The sequence below is a fragment of the Somniosus microcephalus genome, chromosome 29, assembly GCF_052327205.1.
Source record: "Somniosus microcephalus isolate GS21.2 chromosome 29, FLI_Smic_1.0, whole genome shotgun sequence".
Taxonomy (NCBI): Eukaryota; Metazoa; Chordata; class Chondrichthyes; order Squaliformes; family Somniosidae; genus Somniosus; species Somniosus microcephalus.
The window spans coordinates 31,254,359-31,277,484 of record NC_141015.1 but is presented as its reverse complement, the minus strand read 5'-3'; the positions used below and the strand labels follow the sequence as shown (position 1 = coordinate 31,277,484).

Below are 23,126 nucleotides of genomic sequence, written 5' to 3'. Positions count from 1 at the left end.
AGGCAAGAAAAGTTCAGAGTTAACATTACAGATGCTACAAGTTAAGGAACATGGTTTCAAACCTTCACATCACCATTGGAAGTATTTGGTCTTTGATTCCTTGAGTGTAATGATGATGTTGTTAAATGCACATGACACATGTTATTTTGCCAACCTATTGTGCCACGTGTAATTGGAAAAATTACAACTCAGGTTGATCAATCAAACTTAGGTTTATTATCAGAGGAAATGTGGAGCAGTCTAGGCACTTCTGCCCAAAGAGGAAGGAGAAATCTAATGGTCAGTCACTTGAAAGCAAATCTGGTACAGACTCCAGTCACAAATTGCATCTCGAGTCATGATTTCCCTAATCTGACCCAGGTGGACCTGTACGCGGGAGGACATTTAAAAGGCAGATACACTTTCAAGGTAAGTGCCTTTGCTTCTCATAGCAGTCGGATCAAAGACAGCAAGGAAGAAACTTGGATCAAATTGTTATCCACTCAGACAGGAAATATTGCACGCTGAGAATCATTTCTATACTATGCAGAAAGTATTAGTATATCTAGGAAAGGAAGGATTTAGACATTTAAAGAACTTCACCATATTTTGTTGACTTGTCCATTGTCAGTTGAAGCTGCCTGTGCATGGTTTGTGATGAATTAACTGTGCTCTGCTGCCATGGCAGTAATGGGCAATGGGTACAGTGGCATAGTGAGTTCAAATTTAAATTTGGTTAATTAAATAAATCTGGAATGAAAAGCTAGTAACAGTAATGATGACCATGAAACTACCGGATTGTCGTAAAAACCCATCTGGTTTCACTAAAGTCCTTTAGGGAAGGAAATCCGCCGTCCTTACCCGGTCTGGCCGATATGTGACTCCAGACCCACAGCAATGTGGTTGACTCTTAACTGCCCTCTGAAATGACCGAACAAGCCACTCAGTTGTACCAAACCGCTACAAAGGAGATGGACTGCAGAGGTTCAAGAAGGCAGCTCACCACCAATTAGGGATGGGCAATAAATGCTGGCTTTGCCTGCGACGCCCACATCCCATGAATGAATTTTTAAAAAACTAAAACTGGCCTCAACACCCTTGATTTAGAGTATGAATAAGTAGCCAGGGTTACTGCTTCTACTTGACACGTGACCCCCTTCTGCAACGATGGATGTGCGGACTTCATGTGAGGACTGGATCAGTCTGTGTTGAGATGCTCCCCATGGTCAGCACTTACTGTTAAGAGCCTGTGATGAAATAACTGTGTTCTGATATTTGTACTTGTACTTGTAATGTCTGGAATGTTCCACCGGGGGAACCACTAATGCTCCTCCCTGGCCCCGCCCCTCTTCTGGTATGTTCTACCAAGGGCTCGGTCGATGATGAACTCTGTTAACTCTGCCATGATTCTTACTTAATAAAAGCCTTCAGTCTTAAACTTTAACTTCACGGATTCGGGCAGTTATTTGGCACATCAGACCCACATATAAACAATAGCCATTTGGGCCAGTTACCAGTGAGGACACCAGCCCCAAGGAATTATGAAGAGTCAGTGGTTTCAAGAGAGAGGGTGAATGGAGAAAAATTGCCAGAGAACATTGGCAACTAAATTAATTTTAAAAACTTATCTATGTTACACCACCGGCCAAACAATGTTTTGATTATTGAAGTGTCATTGGTGTAAAATCACAAAAAAATAATTTGCACCCAACCAAATGATTATTACTGTCAGTCAAACTCTGGGGATACTCATATAATCGTACCATGTGAATGAGATAATCCATCTCTACACTATATCTCAGTGAGTTCAGATTTCATTACAGTAAGTATGCTTTCTATAAATTGCAAACTAACAGATGGTGAAGGACGTGAACCATCTGGATTTTCAGATATGGCTGAGCAACGGGACAGATTAAGGAAATCATAACTTGAGATGCAATTTGTGAATGGAGTCTGCACCATATTTATAAAACTGACGCAGTCCTTTAACATGCTTTATACCAGCTACATTCATAATCAAGTAATGGAACTTGCACGCTATCGCTGAACACAAAAATTCACTAATCACTTTGCAGAGGTTCACATCCAGAAGTAAAATCAATTGCCGCCAAGCAAAAAGTCATAGACAATAGAATGGAGCAAGACTAGTCTTGGGCTAGTTGAGACAGCAAAAAAATGCCATTAAACAAACTAGTTATTTTACCTTATTTAGTAGATGCAGTAAGTTGGCAAAAGTAATGACCTTCGATAAATAAAGTTAACCAAAGCAAAAGGTAAATTGTGACTCCTAAGAGACGAAACTAGATAGTTTGAGACAGATGAAAAATACTGATGATTTGGACTTGGGCATTCGGAGCACAATATCAATATTTGCTGATGACACAAAAGTAGGCAGTTTGGCAAACAGTGAAGAGGACTGTAAAGGATTTCCAGAAGAGACTGACAGGTTAGTAGAATGACCTGACAAGTGGAAGATGCAATTTAATGCAAAGCAATATGAAGTGATGCATATTGGAAGGGAAAATAAGGAAACAAAGTATGCACTCAGTGGAAAGATGCTAGTGTGTGTGGAGGATTAGAAAGATCCAGGGGTGTAAATATGTAAATGTAAATCAGAGCAGATGCGGCGGAGACGGAGAAACTAGGAGAATGGAATAGAGTCCTTACAGGAGGCGGAGTGGGAGGAAGTGTAGTCCAGGTAGCTGTGGGAGTCAGTGGGCTTGTAGTGAATGTTGGTCAATAACCTATCCCCAGAGATGAGACGGAGAAGTCGAGGAAAGGAAGGGAAGAGTCAGAGATGGACCATGTGAAGGTGAGGGAAGGGTGGAAATTGGAAGCAAAGTGAATGAAATTATCTAGTTCAGGGCGAGAGCAGGAAACGGCACTGATACAGTCATCAATGTACTGGAAAAAGAGGTGAGGGAGGGGACCTGAGTAGGACTGGAACAAAGAGTGTTCCACATATCCCACGAAAAGGCAGGACCCATGCGGGTTCCCATAGCAACACCTTTGATTTGGAGGAAATGAGTGGAGTCAAAGGAGAAGTTGTTCAATGTGAGAACAAGTTCAGCCAGGCGGAGGAGGGTGATGGTGGATGGGGACTGGTTGGGCCTCTGTTCAAGGAAGAAGCAGAGCGCCCTCAGGCCGTTCTGGTGGGGGATGGAGGTGTAGAGGGATTGTACGTCCATAGTGAAAAGGAGGCGGTTTGGGCCAGAAAACTGGAAACTGTTAAAGTGGCAGAGGGCATCGGAAGAGTCACGGATGTAGGTGGGAAGAGATTGGACAAGGGGAGAAAAAATAGAGTTCAGTTATGAAGAGATAAGTTATGTGGGGCAAGAACAGGCTGAAACGATGGGTCTACTGCGGCAGTCCTGTTTGTGGATCTTGGGAAGGAGGTAGAAGCGGGCTGTGTGGGGATGGGGAACTATGAGGTTGGCGGCCATGAGGGGAAGATCTCCAGAGGAGATGAGGTCAGTGACAGTCTTGGAAACGGTGGCTTGATGTTCGGTAGTGGGGTCATGGTCCAGGCGGAGGTAGGAGGAGGTGTCGGAGAGTTGCCGTTCAGCTTCCGCTAGGTAGAGGTCGGTTCGCCAAACAACACCAGCACCACCCTTGTCAGCAGGTTTAATGACAATGTCGGGGTTGCATCTGAGAGAATGGAGTGCTGCAAGTTCAGAGGGAGGTAGGTTGGAGTGAGTGAGGGGAGCAGAGAAATGGAGACGGCTGACGACGGCAGTTTGCAATGAAAAGATCTAGAGAGGCTAAGAGGCGGGGGGGAGGGGTCCAGGTAGAACACGTGTTTTGCTCCACGTGAGACATCTAATCTAATCCCACCTCCCTCAATAGCATCATAGAATGTCATCTCCACATTCAATCTCATTAATGCATTTAAATATTTATGCATTTAAAGAGAGGAGCATTTGCGTGTTATTTCTCTCAGTTATTGTCCCTGTGGTATCCAGACCACATGCCATTCTCACGATTGCAGGAAGCAATAAGCACCTAAGTGAAAATAACTAAAAAGCCCTCCTTAATCCTTTTCTATCCCTTTTTATCTCGGGATTCGCTCTGCAGAAGCTGAGCACTGTGGGATTGTGAGCCATGAAGACGGGGAGATGCTGCTGCTGCTGCCGAATTAAGCAAGGCAGACCTTCAGGTCACCAGTGCCGTGACCAGCGAAGAAAATGTCGCTCAACGCCTGGTTGCTTTGCCTTTCGTGTTTTGGATATCTAGCCGTGGCATTCTGCCTGTGTCCTTCCCAGTGCATCTGTACCTTCCAGAGTCGCAGTGATGAACTCAAGACAAGGTATCTCGGCAGTTCCAAGTTTGGTCTTAGGTTGGGAGGGGCATGTAATTCTTTGACAAACTCATACTGGATATTTGTACGGCGTAAATTCTCCTTTCTGAAGTACCACACACTTCATTTCTCATCTCCAATGCTCAACATATTTACTTGCAAAGAGATCGATTTTGGTTGCAATCTTTTAATCTGTTTTGAGTGACTATATCTGATGGTTTGGTACCTGGGATAATGTCAGTGTATATGCATTTTGTACTGTGCTAAATTGTAGACTTATCATTGCGTATTTCTGCAAATATTTTACAATGCTCAAAAAACACTGTTTCTCACTGGGCAATTTTGCTGTGTTTTCGTTTCCTAAATCCTATACAGAATATTTAATATTTTCCATTCCATTTTATTTTTTTCAATGCAATTTACTTCGCACCTCGTCTGTGTAGTCTATAGTAAAATAAAGCAAAATGGTAAATACTGAAACAACATTCAATTCAGGAAATTAATATGCAGTACCTCTGTTGGCGTGATGTCTATTATTACAACACTGTAAGTTCAGAAGCTGTCGGCCGCATCCGTTAGCTCTGATTAGTAGAGACTTTTCCATCTCCCCTAATTAAAAGGGAGGCCACTTATCCCTTCATTAAGACACTTGGCTTTAGATTGCACTGCCCACAGGGCATATTACTGATTAATACAGACAGTACATTTGATGGTAAACGAAAAAATTGAGGAGAGAATAAAAAAATTAATTAAGTTAGATTTTCCTGGGGAGCTGGAGTAACTCCAGTGGAATGTGATGAAAAGTTCTTTGGGAATCACTCCCCACTTGCCGGCATTTGCCACTTGAAGTGACATCAGGCTTATTTATAATTACTCACACATGATTGGAGTACATCTTATGCTACATTTCCTCTCATTTGTGCCTTAGCAATGCTTGGTGCAAAGAACGCCCCTGTGCCCCCCGCCATCCCGCGTTGCTCTGAGCGGCGATGGCGCTTTTTTTGACGTAGATTTGGGCCAAACTTTCCTCAGTCGGTAAGGAGGCCAGCGGCCAAGCTAGATGATGGCACAACTCCAAGGTCCGCTGATGCCCAATCTCTGCCCCCCCCCGGCAGAGGCTGGGGAGCCCAACTAAAAAATACTAAAGACTCTGGCCCTGGAAAATCAACTGGGATCAGGGGCTCATTCTTGTAACGGGCGAAAATCTTGCCCCAGCTCACCAAAGATGCGCCGAGCTTGCACAGTGGTGAAAAATCCCGGCCATTAAATCCATGGTGGGATTGCTTATTATTTTGTGTTCTTAACTGTATGTGGATGTATTTTTCAAAATGCAATTTGTTTTCATGGGAATGTTTATATGTATTCACTATAGTTTAGAAGAATGAGAGGGGATCTCATTGAAACGTGTAAAATTCTGACAGGGCTAGACAGACTGGATGCAGGGAGGATGTTTCCCCTGGCTGGTGGGTCGAGAACGAGGGGTCATGGTCTCAGGATACGGGGTAGGACATTTAGGACTGAAATGTGAGCAATTTCTTCACTCAGAGGGTGGTGAATCTGTGGAATTCTCTACCACAGAAGGCTGTGGAGGCCAAGTCACTGAATATATTTAAGAAGGAGATCGATAGATTTCTAGACACAAAAGGCATCAAGGGGTATGGGGAGAGAAGGGGAATATGGTATTGAGATAGTGGATCAGCCATGATCATATTTGAATGGCGGAGCAGGCTCGAAGGGCCGAATGGCCTACTCCTGCTCCTATTTTTCTATGTTTCTATGAATGCTTTTGAATTTAATGGCAGCAAATTGTGCTGTAATATTTTGTACATCATTTATGTATAATTTATTCACCAAAATGTCAAAAACAGCAAGTGCTTCTGATACAGGTGCTGGATATAAGATCAGATCAAAAGCTAAAGGTGCAAAGGATGGTGTTTCAGAATATGTTGCAGATCAATTCTACAGCAATTTGGCACAGGCACCTATGACCAACAGGGATTCACTCTGGTTGTGTGGTGAGGCACATTTGGTGGTAAAGCAAGGGCCTGCCCTTGTTAAAGCCTCCTGCCTCCTCCAGCCCTACCACCCTCCGAGATCTCTGCGCTCCTCTTAAACAGAAAATTCACAATTTTAAGTGTCAAACTTTGTTTGATAACGCTCCTGTGAAGCGCCTTGGGACGTTTTACTACATTAAAGGTGCCATATGAATACAAGTTGTTGTTGTTAAAGTTGAAACTTAAAATTGTGAATTTTCTGTTTAAGAAAGTTCCTGACTTGGTATGTTTGTTTCTACACTGCGTGTGTTCAAGATGAGGGTTGAACAGCAATACTGGAAGGTCGTTTCCATCACCCATGGGAGTAGCATTCAACCTCCCACAATTCATATAGCACTGCTCAGTTGCAGCTACCTAACACTCCCTTTCCATCACCCATTTCCATTTACTACTTCAGCTGCCGTCATTGCACATTTTTCCCAGTCTGGGGTGATGTTTTTTGTGTCGTGGGCTGATGTTCTCCATGACCTGAGTTGAAACGGCACAAATCATTTCTTTCTGCTCTCTCAGACACCATCAAAATACTTTTGCTGTCTTTGTTTGAGTTGGATTTACATCCCGGACCCAGTAGATACTGCTCCAAGCTCTAACCCAGGGTGCCACACATTCCCAAGACATCACTTCACTGTCAAATTATTTTTCCCGCAACTTATTTTTTATTTTAACACAGTTTTGTTTTTAATAATAGCACTTTTCTTTGGTGCAATAAAGTTGATCTTTGAGGTTAAAAGTAGATAAGTGAGATATACCCCACCCAACCCATTTGTTTTCCAACACCGAGTCCCTGAGCTGAACTTTTCAGCAGCTTGCGAGACCATCACCAAGACCCATTCTCCCACCTCCAGAACATTGCCAGCTGGTGCCTATCTCCCTGCCGTAACTCAAGCCACACCTTCATTATTTCAAGGGCGGAGTTGCTTAATGCTCTCACAGGTTTCCCTGCCATCACCTTCACAACATCAGCTAATTCACAATTCCAAGGGCCATATCCTCTCCCACACAACATACTGCACACTCGAACCTCCACCAGTGCCAACTACCACTGCCTCCCTGTGCAAATTGACTTGAACATCCTTGTTCTTGTCTTCAAATCTCTCCATGCTCTCACTCCAGATCTAAGCAATTTTTCCGGCCATTCATCTTTGCCCATATCCTCAACTGATTTGATACAAATACCCACTTGTTCCATGCTCTTTCTGCTCCACAATCAGAGGTCAATCATTTAACCTCTGTGACTTGAAATTCTCTCCCAATCCAACTTGCCTTGCTCCTCCCACACAAACTTTAAAATCCTCCTAAAAACTCTTCTCTTTTACCATGTTCTTCAATCTCCCTTCCTAAATGTACTTCTTTTTCGTGCTCAGTGCCCACGTTTCTGAAGGTTAAGGCACTCTGAGAATTTTTTTTTAATGTGCGGAATACTATATGAAAGCATCTTATTACTGCTGTTATTACAGTGAGTTATTACAGTGTGCTACTGAACCATACAGTCTACGCTGGTCCCAGTTCTGGTCTCTGCTCAATGCTGAGCTAGCCGATTTGAGCTGAAGCTCGATTGAGGGCTTTACAACTGGCATCATCTTCTCTCGGTTAGGGAGGGTTAAATCAGCCAGGGTTCTTGCTCCTCGGTTCGGCAATGGAAAAATCATGGGTATGGCAATCAGATGAAGATTGGATCTGTCTTTGCTTTCACATCAATAAAATAAAAAGGAAGGTTGGGATGGGAATAGGGCCATTAAGGGATAGACAGGGCAATACTGCAGGTAACGATAGAGAGATGGCAGAAATATTAAATAATTATTTTGCTTCAGTATTTACCAGGGAGATAGAAAAGGTGGACATGACATTGAATGATGAGATTAGTAATGAGATAAGTGCATTTAAAATAAAAAGAGGGGATATATTAAATAAACTAATCAAACTCAAAGAGGAAAAACCTCGCATTTTAAAAGAATCTGGGGAAGAGATAGCAGAGGCATTACTACACATATTTAATAATTCATTAGAAAAAGGTGTAGTGCCAGAGAACTGGCGGATAGTTAACATAATACCTATATTTAAGAAGGGGAATAGAACATGTCCAGAGAATTATAGACCAGTCAGCTTAACATCGGTGGTAGGAAAAATAATGGAATCTCTACTAAAGGAGAAAATAGAAGAATATCTAGAAACCAAAAACATAGTAATGAATAGTCAGCATGGATTTCAAAAGGGAAAGTCTTGCTTGACCAACCTCACTGAATTTTTTGAAGAGGTAACAGGGAGAGTAGACAATGGTAATGCAGTAGATTTAGTTTATCTAGATTTTCAAAAGGCCTTCGATAATGTACCCCATAATAGACTGATGAACAAGGTCAGAGAATGCGGAGTCAGGGGACAAGTAGCAGAATGGATAGCTAGCTGGCCTCAAGACAGAAAGCAGAGAGTAGGAGTAAAAGGTAGCTATTCACAGTGGCAGAAGGTGGGTAGTGGTGTTCCACAAGGATCAGTGCTGGGACTACTGTTGTTCACAATTTATATTAATGATTTAGACTTTGGAATCAAAAACACAATTTCTAAATTTGTGGATGACACCAAATTGGGGGGGATAGTCAATACTGAGGAGGACTGCAACAAATTACAGGAGGACATTAATAAACTTGCAGAATGGGCATATACTTGGCAAATGAAGTTCAACACAGATAAATGTGAGGTATTACATTTTGATAGGAAGAATAGGAAGGCCACTTATTATTTGGAAGGTGCGAGTCTAGGTGGGGTAGAGGAACAAAGGGATCTCAGAGTACAAATACATAAATCACTAAAAGTTGCGACACAGGTTAGCAAGGCCATAAAAAAGCACTAGGGTTTATTTCTAGAGATATAGGGGGAAATATTCAGTATCACCCCGTTTGGGGCGCCATTATCGGCCGTGCGCAAAGTTTAGCGCCTGGCGCTAATTATCGCCTCCGATGGCAAACTTGGCTTTTATCGCCCCTGGAAGGGATTGGAGCGCTAAATCAGGCACTTCACACCTGTCTTACGGCGCAAAGGCCGAGGAGCGAGGCGCTACCTCAGAGCGCTGGTGAAGCTCATGTGATGTTAGTCAGCAATGGAACACAGACACACTGGCGCCGGCCAGTTCGTAAAGGGGAGTTCTGACAAAAGGTCATCGACCTGAAACGTTAACTCTGTTTCTCTCTTCACAGATGCTGCTTGACCTGCTGAGTTTCTCCTGCATTTTCTGTTTTTATCTTAAAGGGGAGGGTTGATTTTGCTCTCCATCCACATCCTGCTCATAGCAGCCTTGAATCTCGGCCTGGAGAGACCTGTACATCAAATCTGCTGGAAAGAACAATGGAGAGACCCAGGGAAAGAGCTCAGAGTGCAGCCCCCACAGTCTCTTCTAAATCGATACAAGGAAGGGCAAATCAAAATGAACCTGCAAAGTGCTGCTCAGTACCCAAAACTCCTTCACACAGCGTTGAATCTCTCCAGAAGTCTCTCTCTCTCTCTCTCTCAGAATGCGTGGTGCAAAAATGTCACCAACAAAAAAAGGCAGGAAGCGGCCGCCTTTAAATAGTGCTCCCCTAGTCCCTTCCTGACTGCAAAACGCTCCCCTCAACCTGTCGTTGCTAGCGGCAGGCGGTAAGGCAGGGGGCGCCACTCAATATCTGGTCCGGGGCGCTACCGGGGCGTTGCACACTCGACTGATGTCACGATCTGCCGGCGCAGGAGATCGTGGCGGTAGTGTTTAGCGCCGCCGCAAAATGTCTAGTTAATTTCGCGAGCGGCGCAAACATTGCCGCGCCCGGGCGCTAGTTGCTTTGCACCCCATTAGCGCCCTCTTAAGGCGCTAACGGGAGGCGCAAACAACTGAATTTTTCCCCCATAGAATTGAAAAGTAGGGAAGTTATGTTAAACCTTTAGCGAACCTTGGTTAGACCACACTTGGAGTACTACGTACAGTTCTGGTCACCATATTATAAAAAGGATATAGAGGCACTGGAGAGGCTGCAGGGAAGATTTACAAGAATGATACCAGAAATGTGAGGGTATACATATCCGGAAAGGATGAACAGGCTGGGTCTCTTTTCTCTTGACAAAAGAAGGCTGAGGGGTGACCTAATAGAGGTCTTTAAAATTATGAAAGGTTTTGATAGAGTCGATACAGAGAGAATGTTTCCACTTGTGGGGAAGAGCATAACTAGAGGCCATCAATATAAGATAGTCACCAAGAAATCCAATAGGGAATTCAGAAGAAACTACTTTACCCAGAGAGTGGTGAGAATGTGGAACTCGCTACCACAGGGAGTGGTTGAAGCGAATAGTAAGGATGTATTTAAGGGGAGGCTAGACAAGCATATGAGGGAGACAGGAATAGAGGGTTATGCTGATAGATTTAGATGAGGAAAGACGGGAGGAGGCTCGAGTGGAGCATAAACGCCGGCATGGACTGGTTGGGCCGAATGTGCTGTATATCCTATGTAATTATGATCCCTGCCTTTCGCAGTCGAATAACATGCTGCTACGCACAGCCTCGGTCCAAATTTGAAGATGGCTAATTGGACACGATACAGAAGTACTGGTAGTACTTATAGACCCTCTTAGCATGAGGCAGTTTTCAAGAGAAGAGTGGAGAAAACTGGAACAACAAAACAATAGACAAGTCGCCATGTTGCCTTCTCTTATCTTGAATGCTCGTTAAATTATTTTGTAGTTTGTAGATAATAATTAAACAAACAGGAGATTTTCTTTGCTTCCAGGACTGTGCTGTGTAATAATCCAGAAATGACCCTGATTCCAAGCAACGTTCCGGCTGAAACCTTAAAGCTGGTGATTGAGAAAACATTAATCAGACGAGTTTCCACTCGGGCCTTTTCCTCTGCCTCCAGTCTGGAGTGCCTGTGGCTGTCCTGTAACTCCATCAGCAGCTTCAATGGGGAGAGCCTGCAGGGCCTGATCACGCTGAGGGAACTTCGTCTGGATGGCAATGCCCTTTCAAGCTTTCCATGGGAAGCCCTCTCCTACTTGCCACAACTCTGGCTCCTTGATTTGCACGGCAACGTCCTTCGATCGTTCCCCACCCAATCAGCCACTTACTTCAGAAACATCACCTACCTGGATTTATCGAATAACAGGCTGACCACACTGTCATCCAAAGTGATCTCAACATGGCTGATTGCTCCACAGGTGGACAACGCAACTTCATCAGCTAACAATTCAAAACTTATCATAGGTAGGCATAAAGAACACTGGTTCTGTCTCATCGGGGTTGTTTGGTAGAATCATTAGTAAGCGATCCCATCAATAACTCGGTATCTCAATGAAAGGTATATTTTTAGCTGAATTATTGGCATAAAACTCCACTAAAGTAATGGATTTGTGATTAGTTTCTTGCTTCTTCTTCTTTCGTATGGTGGTAGCAAAGCAAATCAAATGTCAATATCTAAGTCAGATATTCAGGCCAAAGCTCCCAGCATGAATATCTTGTAGGCTGCCTGCGACTTTCCTCTGAGGGCAGTGCTCAATGATGTGCTCCAGGGTCTGATTAGGAGCTCCACAGTCACATGATGGGGATGCTTTAATCTTCCATCTATGGAGAAGGTGGCAGCATCTACCATGACCAGTTCTGAGGCGGTTGAATGTTGTCCACTGTTTGCGAGGAAGGTTTGATCCTTCAGGTTGTACTGTGGGGTTCTCTATAAGGAATCCATTCCGTATGTCACAGTTCTTCCAAGCATTTCACCATCGGTCATCAAGGCTGAGGGAAGGTCACTGAAGGGCTTTGGCGATGGCCCAAAATGGCCTTCGAGATTTGAGATGGGTTGGTGGTAGGTTGTCTGGATCAGCCTGGATCGGCTTGTCTTTGCTGGTGTTGGGGTTGTATTCTCTGGAGACTGCCTATTCGCGGCATAGGTGTGGTGGTGCGATGTTTGCAAGCACGGGCAGCCAACGTGTTGGTATCAATAAAAGTGTACCGGTGATAATACTCATAGTAGATTTCAACTGGACATCAACGGATTTGACATGTAAGCTTGATAGCCATGCCGGAGAGCTGTACTCCGCTGTAGAGTACACCAGGGTGAGTGCTGCCATACGGAGGGTTTCTTGCTAAGTTAGCCATTTTGGAGAAAGCTGCAGTATCACATATAACAGAGATTTACTATACTCATGTTACATACTTTGCTGACACTTTTCAGTGTATCAAGTGTCTCTTTGTTATCTTGTCACCTCACCTTAACTATTTTGAATCACTTGACTTTGACCTGCTATGGTTGAAATTGTCTCTTGCTTAACTCACTCAATTTATCTTCTGTCTTCACGTTAATAACTTTTAAAGAACTTTTCAACGTTTTAACAAGCAAGTTCAAATCTGCCAACTCTAACTTCCTCTTTGGTGAAATCACTACTCTTAACAACTTTGGTATTTACCATCAGTACTGGCTCCACTTCCCCTCTGCTACTTATCAGGTTATCCTGAATGACCTCAAATAATTTGTGACTCAACCCAACTATATCCCTTGACAGTCCCAATAATTCAACTAGTCTCTTAGATCTTTCCCTCATCTCCAATCCCAATTCCTAGCCTGTATTTGTCACCTCACCACTGGGCTATTCTGACCACTCTCTGACAGTTGCCTGTGGCAGAGTAGCCTTGAACAAACCATACTCTGTAAACTGTCCCCATCTTGGTTAACGCTATGGGAGCGATTTTCAACTTGAGCAGATCACCCTCCCATTGCAGACTGCACCTGATTTTGGTTCCAATGATTTCAAGCAATTAACTCATCGTTCAACCTACCTGTATCCCTGATAGTTCCAATAATTCAACTAATCTCCTAGATCTTTTCCGATAATTATTTGTTGCCTTTCCCTGATTTATTGTTACTTTAAGCTCGACTGTCCTTCTGCAAAAAGATCACAAAAAAACATTGACTTATGTTTGAACAGCTATTATTTAAAAGCTACATAGTCAGAATAAATTAAATATCACAATTGCTCAAATTTATGTTATCTCATTGAAGCATACAAAATTATTACAGGGCTTGATAGGGTGGATGCTGGGAGAATGTTTCCCTTGGCTGGGGAGTCGAGAACCAGGGGCCACAGCCTCAGGATAAAGGGTAGGCCATTCAGGACTGAGATGAGAAGACATTTCTTCACACAGAGGGTGGTGAATCTTTGGAATTCTCTACCCCAGAGGGCTGTGGAGGCTCAGTCATTGGGTATATTCAGAACAGAAGTCGATAGATTTCTGACTAGTAAGGGCATCAAGGGATATGGTGATCGGGCCGGTGAATGGAGTTGAGGCAGAAGATCAGCCATAATCTCATTGAATGAGCAGGCTCGAAGGGCCGAATGGCCTACTCCTGCTCCTATTTCTTATGTTCTTATGTTTAAGAACATAAGAAATAAGAGCTGGAGTAGGCCATTTGACCCTTCAAGTCTGCTCCGCCATTCAACAAGCTTGTGGCTGATCTTCTACCTCAACTCCACCTTCCCGCGCTATCCCCATATCCCTTAACAGCCTTTGTTCCCAAAAATCTATCGACCTCTGTCTTGAATATACTCAATGACTGAGCCTCCATAGCCCTCTGGGGCAGAGAATTCCAAAGATTCCCCACCCTCTGAGTGAAGAAATGTCTCCTCATCTCAGTCCTAAATGGCCGACCCCTTATTCTGAGATTGTGACCCCGTGTTCTAGGCTTCCCAGCCAGGGGAAACATGTTTGGAGATCAGAACCAAATAATACTTGTTTGAATATAGATCATCTTATTTCCTATTGTCTTATTACCTGAGGGAAGTTACCTTATTTCTGTAAACTAAAAGTTCTCATTTTTGGTGCTGCAACGGGTTTGAATTAGTAGTTATTCCTGTATATTGGTATAAAGTGGTGGTGAAACAAGTCTTAGTTGCCACGTTGTTGGATGACTGAAGCACTTGGTACTCTGCTCACAGCTTAATAGCAAGGGCAAGCAAAGTAAAAAATGACACCCCTGCAATACAAAATAATAGGAGAATATTGTGGTCCCTGCACATCGCATTTGACTTGTTAATAATTTTGCATCAGATCACACTGAAGAACCTAAAAGCACGATGTTTAACTGTTGGTGCAAAAAATAACTGTATTGCAATATTGATTTGCTTTCACGTACAATCACAGCCGCCATTGACATTTGCCACAGAATAAATTAGAAGTGCAATTAATTTCATGCAATTTTTATCATGATGCTTCATTTTTCAAGTACTGGGCTAAGTTGATGTAAAGTTGGTTAAAGCCACATGCTTTTCTGTGGTAAATATCCAAGGTAAGAACATAAAAACATAAGAAATGGGCGCAGGAGTCGGCCATACGGCCCCTCGAGCCTGCTCCGCCATTCAATGAGATCATGGCTGATCTTCGACCTCAACTCCACTTTCCCGCCCGATTCCCCATATCCCTTGATTCCCCGAGAGTCCAAAAATCTATCGATCTCAGCCTTGAATGTACTCAATGATTCAGCATTGACAGCCCTCTGGGGCAGAGAATTCCAAAGATACACAATCCTCTGAGTGGGGAAATTCCTCCTCATCTCAGTCTTAAAAGGCCGGCCCCTTCATCCTGAGACTAAGCCCCCTCGTTCTAGACTCTCCAGCCAGGGAGAAACAACCTCTCAGCTTCTACCCTGTCAACCCCCCTCAGAATCTTAAATGCTTCAATGAGATTGCCTCTTGTTCTTCTAAACTCCAGAAAGTATAGGCCCAATCTACTCAATATTGCTGTGATTACAACTGAAAGCAAATTAATATTGTAACACAGTTTTTTATACCAACACTTAAACGCATTGTGGTTGCAAAGGTCACACAGGTTGTACATTAGTGTAGCATTTTGGTTGCATCACCTATTAATTCTGCTATATTCAGGAACAGATGCTGCTAAATAAATATAGTGATCATTATATGGCCCTCTCTCCATTTTAACTTTTTTTGTTAATCATTTTATATTAGAGTAACACAACTTCCTTCTCAGAAATATCCTTCTATTGTTTTGCATAGGATGTAGAATAATTTATCCAACAGACCACAGGCTTAATGGCCCGGAACTTGCGGTCCTGATGACGGTGAACTGGCCGCGTTCGCCGTCATTCCGCCTTTGAAGCTGACCGCAATTTCAGGATTTAGCGCATGTGCAGCCTAACGTGGAAATCCTGAAGTTGTGGTCTGTCATTCACTGCTCCGACACTGGCTGCGCTGTGGAACCGCTCCCCTCCACCGCCCCCCCCCCCCCCACCAACCCCCTCCCCAACCCCTCAGAGCCGGCAATCAGTGAAATCACTGATCTGACCAAAACTTCTCCTTTTCCGAAAAAATACCGCTGTTAGAAACCCTATAAAAAGTTCCAACCCCATAGAGGCAGGAGAGAGGGGACTAACAGCATTGAGAGAACGCTGTTTTAAATACAGGGCCTTGGTGAGACCACACCTTGAGTATTGTGTGCAGTTTTGGTCTCCTTATCTGAGGAAGGATGTTCTTGCCATGGAGGAAGTGCAGCGAAGATTCACCAGGCTGATACCTGGGATGGCAGGAATGACGTATGAGGAGAGATTGGGTTGATTGGGCTTATATTCGCTGGAGTTTAGAAGAATGAGAGGGGATCTCATTGAAACTTATAAAATTCTAACAGGGCTAGACAGACTAGATGCAGGAAGGATGTTCCCGATGGCGGGGGAGTCCAGAATGAGAGGTCACAGTCTAAGGATAAGGGGTAAGCCATTTAGGACAAAGATGAGGAGGAATTTCTTCACCCAGAGAGTGGTGAACCTGTGGAATTCTCTACCACACAAGGCAGTTGAGGCCAATTCATTAAATATATTCAAGAAGGAGTTAGATATATTTCTTAAGGCTAAAGGGATCAAGGGGTATGGGGAGAAAGCAGGGACAGGGTACTGAATTTGGATGATCAGCCATGATCTCATTAAATGGCGGAGCAGACTCGAGGGGCCGAATGGCCTACTCCTGCTCCTATCTTCTGTGTTTCTATGTTTCCTGGTTCTATGCCTGTGAGAATTCTGCATTGTGATTGGCTGCTTAGTCAGCTTGTTGACGTCACAGCAGCTCGCACTATGGGATTCCCACTGTACTACGTTGATTTCAACCGCACGTTGGAAAAGCCGAACTTCTCGCCATCAAGACCCCGAGATCTTTGTGGGAAGCTTACTTTGGGGCCCGCGGCGAATGCCTGTACCTTGCATGCGCTGAGTTAGCCAATCTCTGGTAAGGAAGCAAGGGGAACACTAAAACTGGGCTTGGCATTCCCAGAGAGAGGAAAAGTCAGCCAGGGTTCCGGTTCCTAATCAATGTCCAGTGTTTGAAAGTGTACGTGTGCATGTTAGGTGAGGTTATGATGATGGCTGGCTTTTTAAAAATTTGTTTATGGGATGTGGGCGTCGCTGGCAAGGCCAGCATTTATTGCCTATCCCTAATTGCCCTTTGAGAAGGTGGTGGTGATCCACCTTCTTGAACCGCTGCAGTCCGTGTGGTGAAGGTACTCCCACGGTGCTGTTAGGGAGGGAGTGCCAGGATTTTGACCCAACGACGATGAAGGATCAGTGATATACTTCTAAGTCAGGATGGTGTGTGACTTGGAGGTGAACTTGGAGGTGACGGTGTTCCCATGCGCCTGCTGCCCTTGTCCTTCTAGATGGAAGAGGTCACAGGTTTGGGAGGTGCTGCTGAAGAAGCCTTGGCGAGTTGATACAGTGCATCTTGTAGATGGTACACACTGCAGCCACGGTACGCCGGTGGTGGAGGAAGTGAATGTCTGAGGTGGTGGATGGGGTGCCAATCAAGTGGGCTGCTTTGTCCTGGATGGTGTCGAGCTTCTTGAGTGTTGTTGGAGCTGCACTTATCCAGGCAAGTGGAGAGTATTCCATCACACTCCTTACTTGTGCCTTGTAGATGGTGGAAAGGCTTTGGGGAGTCAGGGGGTGAGACACTCGCTGCAGAATACCTAGCCTCTGACCTGCTCTTGTTGCCACAATATTTGAGGCTGTGATGTCCTCCAGAGTATAATAGTTTACTAAGGCTCACTCCATTAAGATAGGGCCCTTGGGCTATCAGAAAATGTGGAACCATACCCTAAGATAATAACTCATATCAAAACTTCAGAAAAGAGCTGAAACTTTGGTGGGGGTGGGGGGAATCTGGAACTAAAGAGTGTGTATATAGAATTTTTTAAATAAATATATACTAAAATGGAAGGATATATACACAACAATTCAGACCTATGGCTTTTTTGTAATCTTTTCACTTCAACAAAATATGCAAATGTGTTCCCTTCAACAGGACTACATGACAACCCTTGGGAATGTGACTGCAGATTGTCAGAACTAGTTCGTTTTGTTAAGATGCACAATCCAACGACAGCATTGATGGATCCTCGATTAACGTGTTCTGGGCCAGAAAATCTCTCGGGAGCTCTCTTCAGCGACATAGAGCTAAAAAAGTGCCAGAGTCCGACTATTCTCGCCGCGGAAACGAAAGTGACCACAGTCGCGGGGAACACTGTCTCACTTCATTGTGTGGCTACAGGTGTTCCCATCCCCAATGTCAGCTGGAGTAGACTGGATAATATCCTGCTGAATGGAACAGGTAGGTGTCTGGTCACTGAAGACAAATAAGGTCATTTTTCAACTGGTTAAAGTATACTAAAGAGACATTAAGCTCCAATATATTTTTAAAATTCGTTTATGGGATAAAATCACGAGAATAAGTATCAAACTTTTGTTCTGCTTTACTCACACCAAGCTAGGTTTTCAAAGCCAGTTCTTCATTTGCTTTCAGACGATTTAACACTTTTTTTTATATTCGTTCCTGGGATGTGGGCGTCACTGGCAAGGCCAGCATTTTTTGCCCATCCCGAACTGCCCTCGAGAAGGTGGTGGTGAGCCGCCTTCTTGAACCGCTGCACTCCATGTGGTGTTGGGGAGGGAGTTCCAGGATTTTGACCCAGCGACGATGAAGGATCGGCGATATACTTCTAAGTCAGGATGGTGCGTGACTTGGAGGGGAACTTGGAGGTGGTGGTGTTCCCATGCGTCTGCTGCCCTTGTCCTTCTAGGTGGAAGAGGTCGCGGGTTTGGGAGGTGCTGTCGAAGAAGCCTTGGCGAGTTGCTGCAGTGCATCTTGTAGATGGTACACACTGCAGCCACGGTGCGCCGGTGGTGGAGGGAGTGAATGTTTAAGGTGGTGGATGGGGTGCCAATCAAGCGGGCTGCTTTGTCCTGGATAAATGTGCAGTAACTGTTACTTACATTCATTCTCAATAAACTTAGTGATTGCACCTTTCATTGAGCCTTCACTGAGGATGCCAACACATTGATTATAGCCAGCAGAGCTGCTGAATAAATCGGGATCAAAAACAGGATTTTATCAACTATATGGGGACGTGACAGTGACTACAAGAGAATAATCTAATTTTAGAAGGTGACTTTAAAACATCCATGTTTGCTCTTACAGTTTAACAACTTTTGAACCCCTCAATTAAATTACTGTTTTATAACCACACTCAGTTATCCATCATACTTTACATAATCCATATCCAAAAAAATTGCTTTACTTTAAAAGTTTACACCAAACTATTGCTGAGAGGCAAGTATTCTACTGTTCTTAATAGGTTTTTCTTTTGCTTAAAACTTTGACATTTCAACATGTTCTTGGAGCAACTCAATTAAATAGGATTATGGATTGTAATTTAGAGTAGGAAAATAGGAGCAGGAGTAGGCCAATTAGCCCCCTCGAGCCTGTTCTGCCATTTAGTTAGATCCTGGCTGATCTGCATCTTAACTCCATCTACCCGACTTGGTTCCATAACCCTTAATACCCTTGCCTAACAAAAACCCAGCAATAGATTGTCCAGTACAATTTACCAGTAATATCTTGTGAAACATGCCAGCAGTGGTAAATGATCAAGGCCTTGAAATTCTGTTGTGCAATAACAACGTACATTCATATGAAATAAACCTGTCTGTTATTTTTAGCTGCCTGCTTGACCTGTCTCTTTAAGACCACTGTTCAAGAACTCCTTGTGGGAAGGTGGTCTAAGGAGGTAAATCTAGGTCATTGTAACTTCTTGTAGATTCGTGAGGTCAATCCAAGAGCAATTGTAACTTGTTGTAAATTTCAGTCAGAAGAACCCATCGTGAAATGAATGTCTTGTTCTCTCTTTTTTAAGATTTTTTGCATCTGTAAGGAAGGGTTACAAGGTTTGTTGGACAATAGACGAGGAAGAACAGTAGGCACATTTGAATAGCTTTCATTTTTAATTTTAAAAACTATGTACTACGAACTCCTGTACACAAATATAATCTGGCGTGTTGGAAGAGGACACAAATAACTTCCCAGAAATGCTAGGGAACCAAGGGTCTAGTGAGAAGGAGGAATTAAAGGAAATTAGTATTAGTAAAAAAATAGTGCTGGAGAAATTAATGGGACTGAAAGCCGATAAATCCCCAGGGCCTGATTATCTGCATCCCAGAGTACTGAAAGAGGTAGCCATGGAAATAGTGGATGCATTGGTTGTCATCTTCCAAAATTTCTATAGATTATGGAACAGTTCCTGCAGATTGGAGGGTGGCAAATGTAACCCCACTATTTAAAAAAGGAGGGGGAGAGAGAAAACAGGGAACTACAGACATCAAGGAGTATGGGGAGAGAGCGGGACTATGGTATTGAGATAGAGGATCAGCTATGATCATATTGAATGGCGGAGCAGGCTCGAAGCGCCGAATGGCCTACTCCTGCTCCTATTTTTCTATGTTTCTATGTTGCAATCATTGTGTTTTACAGTGATACTGGACAATTCTGACAAGAGGTTAAAGTGGTGTACACTCAGTCTATCGGCTGTATCCTATCAAGATTCTGGTGAATATTTGTGTAGAGCCAATAATTTGGCGGGGACATCTGGGGCTTCGATTTCCCTTCTCGTGGTGAACTCTGCCGTCGCATTGGAACCAATCAAAATCACATCCAAAAGAATGTGCGTCAGAAAAATGAGAACTCAAAAGGCTGCAGTACACAATAGGAAGCTGATGGCCAGGTATGTGAGTGCCCTGACCACCACAGTATCACCAAGGGAGCCACCAAGGAGCTCCGATTCCATAGGTAGGACAGATTACTTTGTCATGCGTAATCACCAGATTAATCCAAATGAAGATTCATCAGAGGTTGTTTCACAGAATATAAATCCTCCCGCAGTTAGTGGCTTATTGGAAAATCGAAGAAGTGCCGACGATCCCAGTAATATAACATCTAGTCCATCTTCAACACAAACGGAACCAGACTGTCTGGTCAGATCTGTTAGAGTTATAGGGGGTACCTATAATAGTGTTTCCCTGGCTTGGAGATCTCCTAAGGCCACAAACATCACTATTTTTAGTATCCTGTATACTACTTTTGGCGAAAAGGACATGCGTAGAATAAATGCGGGCCCTGGAAAGACCAAAATCACCATTGATGGTTTGATGCCACAGACCAAATACATCGTCTGCGTTTGTGTCAAAGGACTGGTGCCCAGGAAAGAGCAGTGCGTGATTTTCTCCACCGATGAGGTGGCTATAGCGAGTGGGACGCAGAAGCTGATTAACGCAGTGGTGATCACTGTGGCCTGTGTGATTGTGGTCCCCCTCACCCTCATTGTCTGCTGTGGGGCTCTGAAGAGGCGCTGCAGAAAGTTTCTGATTAAGCCCCCGGAGGAGGAAAACGACTTGTATGTCACATTTGAAAGCCTGACAACAGGGCCCAAACCCAATGGCACTGAAGGAGAGTATCTGACCCGCCACAATAAAGACGAGTCCAATAGACTTCTGTTACCAAGGTCCAGTTTTGATTCTGAAGAAACAGCAAGCAGTGAAGTACAACACAATGAATATTTCTGTTGATTGACTCACATCCATTTGGATCAATCGAACCTGTTCATCAAACTAGAAATATATTTTAATAAAACAAGCTCCCCCAAATTTCTCCTGCAAAACTAACATTTAGGCCAGCCTGATCTGACCACAATACTCCAGCACCTCAATAAAACCAGTTTATTTGGAGACTGTTTTGGGCAACAATACATCATGTTCCTTGGACTCTTCTTGAAAGCGATATCATTTTAAAGAAATTTTAGAAATGGTGACGCAATTAGTATTATGGCCTCTTTCACCATTGGCTGTGGGACTGTATATAACTATATAAATCTCATATCGCATCACTGCCTGAATTTTTGGTTATTTTTTAAAATCAACAAGGTGGACGATGTCTTCTCTGAGAAATGAAACTCTTTCCATTTCAGGCACCTGTCACCATCAAGCGTTACCAGTCAAATACAACACAGCCAAATGCAGAGCAAAGCTCCTTCCAATCTGCTCCAACACTATGCTTCAACTCCAACCTCAGACAGCACTGCCTCCTGCACCACCTGACTTTTTTTTCCATTGCCCAGTTGCCCACGCCAACCAACCTTGGACCTGCCTGAGTAACATTTCCAATTAGCTGCAAATTAGGGACAGATTTGTGCTGTCGGCTGGATTGAGACGGCTTTAACTCATTAGGTCCCTTAAAGTCATAGGGTGCTATCAACCCATCAGTCTAGATTGGGTTTGAACCCAGAGGTGAAAGGTCAGTCTCTAACCTGCTGCTTCCTATATTTTAACATCTATTTTAATTAATTGCTTGGTGCATTAAGATGTATTTCTGTGCACAGTAGGAAGCAAGTTCCTTGCAACACATCTTTCATAAAATAGATACCAGTCCCTTTCTTTATCCTGTTTCGCCTCACACTATGACGCTATTTCTGTGTCCCTCCCTCGAGTCTTGTTTCAGAAGAGTGACAGATGCTTTATGTAACAAAATGATCAGCATCGTTTTTATGTGACCTTTGTACTTCTGTGGGGCGTCAGGTGTGTATTTTACTCACGTTATGAATCTCTGAGAATATTACAATTCGGAATGTGGATGTTTTTCTACCAGCACTTTTTTTATTTTCCTTTTATGCTGTTACATAAAGTTTAGTGTTGTCTCGCTGAAAGGAATCATTTTTGAAGGTGCATTTTGCAGGTGACTCAGGACTTTGAACGTTTGTCACTCAGCCAACACACACACATCATCTGTACAATAAATGGTAGAATCCCAGCAGTACCTGAAGGCAGTATTCCTCTTGATTGAAATGTTATGCTCATTTATTACCAGGTAAAAAATGGCAATCGCGATCTTAAGACAACTTTGGCAGAACTAATGCCAGTTTGACTAAAGTATTAATTGAGCTACTTATTAGCTGCAGATCCAACTAACTTAAACCATGCTACATATTGCATGGTACAGGGAGTTCTCTGTCCTGAAGTCACACTCAAACAGGACCTTAAACTTTGCCAGCAGACTAAAGTCAGTATAATTGAAGTGTTTTTTCAATGTATGAAAAGTTGTATCAGTTAATGAATGGGTGTATATTGATGTATGTTGAAGCATCATGAAACTGGAATGAGGCAAGCCTTCTTCATGACTGAAATAATTGAAGAGCACCGTAAGCAATTAGACATTTCCAGAAATGTTGAGGACGGGACAGGGAGCGACCTTCATCAGATCCTAACCAGCGCATGATATGGCGTGCTGGGTGACAGTGATTCTTTTCATTTCGCTAAGATTGACTAACACATCACACTGGGCTCATGCCTCTTTCTGCTGATCATGAAGCAGAGTTGACGCTTCTCACAGAAAGACCTGGACTATCACTGCAGACCTTCCCAACTGAAGAAAGAGATGGATTCTTATCTACAGAAGCCGCACTGTAAGTA

General features: G+C 43.6%; 1 protein-coding gene across 1 annotated transcript; it reads left to right on the top strand.

Moving 5' to 3' along the window:
• Positions 1 to 3,862: 3,862 nt before the first annotated feature.
• Positions 3,863 to 22,992, top strand: lrit1a (leucine-rich repeat, immunoglobulin-like and transmembrane domains 1a). Its single transcript, XM_085970526.1, has 4 exons — positions 3,863 to 4,285; positions 11,076 to 11,548; positions 17,638 to 17,943; positions 20,140 to 22,992. The coding sequence occupies exons 1-4, from the start codon at positions 4,164 to 4,166 to the stop codon at positions 21,228 to 21,230; spliced, it is 1,992 nt and encodes a 663-aa protein (XP_085826652.1). The 5' UTR covers positions 3,863 to 4,163; the 3' UTR covers positions 21,231 to 22,992.
• The last annotated feature ends 134 nt before the right edge of the window (positions 22,993 to 23,126 follow it).

Coding starts and splice junctions, on each gene's coding strand:
- lrit1a (XM_085970526.1), top strand. CDS start 4,164: ATGTCGCTCAACGCCTGGTTGCTTTGCCTTTCGTGTTTTGGATATCTA. Junction 4,286..11,075: donor AGTGATGAACTCAAGACAAG/GTATCTCGGCAG, acceptor CTTTGCTTCCAG/GACTGTGCTGTGTAATAATC. Junction 17,944..20,139: donor TATCCTGCTGAATGGAACAG/GTAGGTGTCTGG, acceptor TGTGTTTTACAG/TGATACTGGACAATTCTGAC.